Consider the following 4726-nt stretch of genomic DNA (forward strand, 5'->3'; position numbering starts at 1 on the left):
TCAGGACAGGGAAATTACTTATGAGAATATTGCTGTAGTTCCTGCAAAAATCAGTGAGAGTTTTACATAAAATGTAGGTGATGGGTGATGGAACGGGCCGATAAGAATGGTCAATCAAAGGCCATGCAAGATTTGAATCTATTTAAGTTTGGAGATTGGGTGACCTAGACAGTTGTGTAGGCAGAATTCTAAAAGAGCCCTCAAGGTTCCTTGTCCAGTATAACACCCACCCCTTGAGTGTGAGTGGACCTATGAATGTGATGGGGCATCACATCTGTGATTATGTTACATTGTATGGCAAAGGGAAGTTACAGATGTATATGAGGTCCCTGATTATTTGACTTTGAGTTAATAAAAAAGATTATGCTGAATCATACTGACCTAATCATCTGAAACTTTAAAAGAGACAAGAAGCAGCAGAGAGATTCCTCTGCTGGATTAGAAGATGCAAAATATCATGTTGCGACAGGTTCACATGGCTAGGAGCTAAGAGCTACCCCAGCCCACATCAGCAAGGAAACAGAGACCTCAGTCCTACACCAGCTCTGCCACCGATGTGAATGAGTCTGGGTGAGGACCCTGCACTTCAGATGGGAACCTTGTGAGATCCTGAGCAGAGCTCCTACTTAGGTTGTGCTCAGATGTCTCACTTACCAAAATGTGAGATAATGAATGCGCCTTGTTTTAAGCCAGGGATTTGTGCTAGTTTTTATGCAGCAACAGTGAACTAGTGCAACAGAGTATGTTTCAGTCTGAAAAGAAGGGAGATTTCAACTGTAGGTGTGAACCATTAAAGAGGTAAGTGAGGATAAACAAATATTCAACAGGTTGTTGGCTAAGAGAAGGACATTCATGCTATAGGGAGCAGGGTTAATAAAGAGGACTGTTGTTTTTGTGATTGTGTGTTTTTGTTTGTTTGTTTTACATTGTGTTTAGGTTGAAAAAGAAGCTGGCATATTTGCAAACTGCTAATGTTACAAATGAAAGGAAATACAAATTAAAAAAAGTTTGCAGTTACTTGCTGAAGCAGAAAGAGATCTATGCATTCATTCTTTTCTCAGTGTTTAGAGAATTTCCACATTTCTTACCACCTTAAAGATAGTTCCACACTGGATCTTTGTTACTTTCAAATGAGGCCTTTTAGCACTTTGTACCTCAGTCTATAGTGGCATTCTAGAATACCAAAGTGTACATACCTTGGACATGCTTAGAATATCTTCGTGGTGATTTTTGCCTATCAGCCCTTGCACAAGTTGTCTTCATGTTCTCAAGGAAGCCTTTCTTGACCTTTCCCTATGCAACTTTTTCATATATGCAACCTTTGTAAACACAAACCCTTTATTGTGCATATCATACTGCATTTTACTTGTTTGTCTACACGTTAGTTTTTCTCACTATCCAATCCTTTGATAAATATCCTCAGGGGCAGGCACCATGTTTAATTTGGTTCCATATCTCTATTGTGTGGATTGCAGCATACATTCAGTAATTTAATGTTAAACTAAAGTAATTCCAAAATTGGTTGGGAAGCCAGATGGTAGTGTTGTCTTCTGAAAGGAGCAGGTGTTCCTCTGAATAAAGAAAGAGTTAAGAAAGTTTGAGAAAGTATATCTGTGGAGGAAGAAGGGACAACATAAAGGAGATATTAACCAGGAGACACTGCCTGAGTAAGTGAGAGAACATTTCCATCTTTTCTCTCAGCTATGGGATGATAAGGCATATGGATAAATATAAAGGGTATGCAAATAAAAGTGGAAAAGGAAGTGAAAGAATTGATTGCATAATGTTTAACTTTAATTTTTTTAAAGCAATGACAGATAATATTTGGTGATCTTTTACATCATAGCGAGATAGCCAAGTTTTCACATACATCAACTAATTTAATCCTCACAAGAATTCTATGTGGTATGTATATTATTATTACTTTAGAGGTAGAGAATCCCAGACGCACACTGTTTAATAACATATCCTGTGGGCTACTCAACCAATAAATATATCAGTCCATGCTTGATCCCATCAGAATTTAGAATATGTAATCCTAAAAAACTGATTTGGGATGCCAAATAAAGATTCATAACACCAAAATATCCATAATACTGCCTTTTGAGATTCTCCAAACAGTTCTGTTTGCAATTGTCTTGATTGCTTATACTTGTTATGTGGTATGAAAGTTAATTAGGCACAGTTCAAGTTTTGCTATTGCAAGTAAGATGTATGTTCATACTGGATATTATCACAACTACTAAGAGATAGGAGGGGCTCAACAAATGTTAGCTCTTTATTATGATGAGATACAATCAACCTGATTGACAGAAAGTACCCAGGTGATGAGAGATTTGTTTTTGAGTCACTGGAAGTTAACTTACTTTATTGACTAAATTGAATCGGGGCATGTACTGTTTGCTGTTCATCTAAAATTTCATAAAAACCTGTAAGATGTATTTCAACAAATATTTATTGATTGCCTACCAAATGAAGTAAGGAAATTTAATGGGTACAATATCCCTGAGCAGACATGCGAATTTAAATAAAGTGGGCCACTGTTAGGTTTGTTTGTGTACAAATTCTGTATCCTTATATCATTGTTCATTTCCTATTTTCTGCTCCTTGATTAGATGTGGTCTTAGTTTTCTTTTTTTAACCACTCTTTATGAGCTATATATATAAAACATAGATATTGTCTTTTATAAATGTTTGCCTGGTGAAATAATTTATTTCAAGTTGACTGCACTATAAAATAATATAATTTATCATTGCAGTGTACTCAGATCAAGATTATGCAGTCTGAGTTCAGCATGTCCAACTTCCAGAACACCACATCTTCCTCCATCACTTTCCTGCTAACTGGTGTTCCTGGGCTGGAAGCCTTCCACATCTGGATCTCCATCCCCTTCTGCTTTCTCTACATAACTGCCCTCTCAGGAAACAGCCTGATTCTCTTTGCCATTGCCACTCAGCCCAGCCTCCACGAACCCATGTATTATTTCCTGTCCATGCTGTCCACCACGGACCTCGGCTTGTCCATATCCACCCTAGTCACCATGTTGGGCCTATTCTGGTTCAATGCCAGGAAGATCAGCTTTAATGCCTGCTTGTCACAGATGTTTTTCATTCAACTCTTCACTGTCATGGAATCCTCTGTGCTGTTGGCCATGGCTTTTGATCGTTTTGTGGCCATCTCTCATCCTCTTAGATATGCCTCTATCTTAACTGATCTTAAAATAGCACAGATTGGAGTAGCAATCATCATCAGAGGGACACTAATACAGACTCCCACGGTGGTGCTTCTCAAAAGACTGTCCTACTGCCGCAGCCACGTGCTCCACCACTCCTACTGCTTCCACCCTGATGTGATGAAGCTCTCCTGCACAGACACCAGGATTAATAGTGCAGTTGGGCTGACTGCCCTGATCACCACTGCTGGGGTAGACTTGGTCTTTATTACCCTTTCTTATGTTTTGATCATTAAGACTGTCCTCAGCATTGCATCCCCAGAAGAGAGGAAGAAAGCCTTCGGCACATGTATCTCCCACATTGGGGCTGTTGCTGTATTCTACATCCCATTGATCAGTCTGTCCTTTGTTCACAGATTTGGGAAACGGGCCCCACCCTATGTACATACTCTGATTGCCAATGCATATCTGCTGATCCCCCCTGTGATGAACCCCATCATCTACAGTGTAAAGACCAAGCAGATACGTAAAGCTGTGCTGAAAGTTCTCCATCCCAGTGCAGCAAAGAACTAGATAGATTTAAATTCTCTATTTCTAGTCATTGCATAGATGAGTAAAATGCCACATACAGCAGTTAAAATGTTGAGTCTAATGCTTGGGCTAAAAGCACCCCCCAAAAATCACTTTGCCTTTAAATAAGAAGACTGTGGGCTACAGAAATAAATCTAGGGTTAAAATTCTCTATTTTCTTCAGATAGGTAAGTTTCTCTGTGGCCTAAAATATGGTACAAATAAGGCTAGGTTGGGGTTAGAGGAAGAGAAGTAAAATGATTGGATGTTTTACTTGAGTTCTTAAATCTAATACTCAGAACTTAGACTATCCCTTAGAGTAGCCTCCAGTCCCCTTCAATATTCTTGTGTACTTATTTTGGGCTACAGCTTTGTCTATCAATGTTATTTTATCTCTGTTCTACATTTCATGAATTCCTCAAATTTATAGATTACTCATTATATTTGTATTTATATTCTGGTGTTACTATTAATTTATCTTTTTTCCAAACATATTTTTTTCTTTTTTTAAGGCCAGAGTAGTTCTGGTATGTGTGCTCTCCCCACTTTCCTTATGTAATCTCCAATCTTCTTCCTTTTTAAAAAAATATAACAGTCTTGTTATAATTTAATTCACATATAGTACAATGTACCCATTTAATAAGTAAAAGTTTAATTTTTTTACTATATTTACAGAGTTGTGCAATTATTGTCACAGTAAATTTTAGATCATTTTTATAATCCACAAATGGAGCTCTGTACCCATGAGTTGTCATATCTCATACCTTTCATTCCATCCAGCCCTAGGCAGCTACTAATCTACTTTCTGTCCCTATAAACTTGCCTATTTTGGACATTTTCTATAAATTAACTGATATAATATGTGGTCTGTTGTCTGTTTCAATTAGCATAATATTTTCAAGGGTCATCCATTTATGGTAAGTGTAAGTACACCACCCTTTTTCATTCACAAATAATAATCCATTATATAAATCTATCATGTT

General features: G+C 37.6%; 1 protein-coding gene across 1 annotated transcript; it reads left to right on the forward strand.

The window, feature by feature from the left end:
• Positions 1-2795: 2795 nt before the first annotated feature.
• Positions 2796-3746, forward strand: LOC308565136 (olfactory receptor OR51C1-like; the record flags this gene model as incomplete). Its single annotated transcript, XM_081153950.1, has 1 exon — positions 2796-3746. One exon carries the CDS (start codon positions 2796-2798, stop codon positions 3744-3746), a length of 951 nt encoding a protein of 316 aa, XP_081010076.1.
• Between the last annotated feature and the right edge of the window lie 980 nt (positions 3747-4726).

This window comes from Miniopterus schreibersii (genome assembly GCF_964146895.1).
Source record: "Miniopterus schreibersii genome assembly, chromosome: 12".
Classification (NCBI taxonomy): domain Eukaryota; kingdom Metazoa; phylum Chordata; class Mammalia; order Chiroptera; family Miniopteridae; genus Miniopterus; species Miniopterus schreibersii.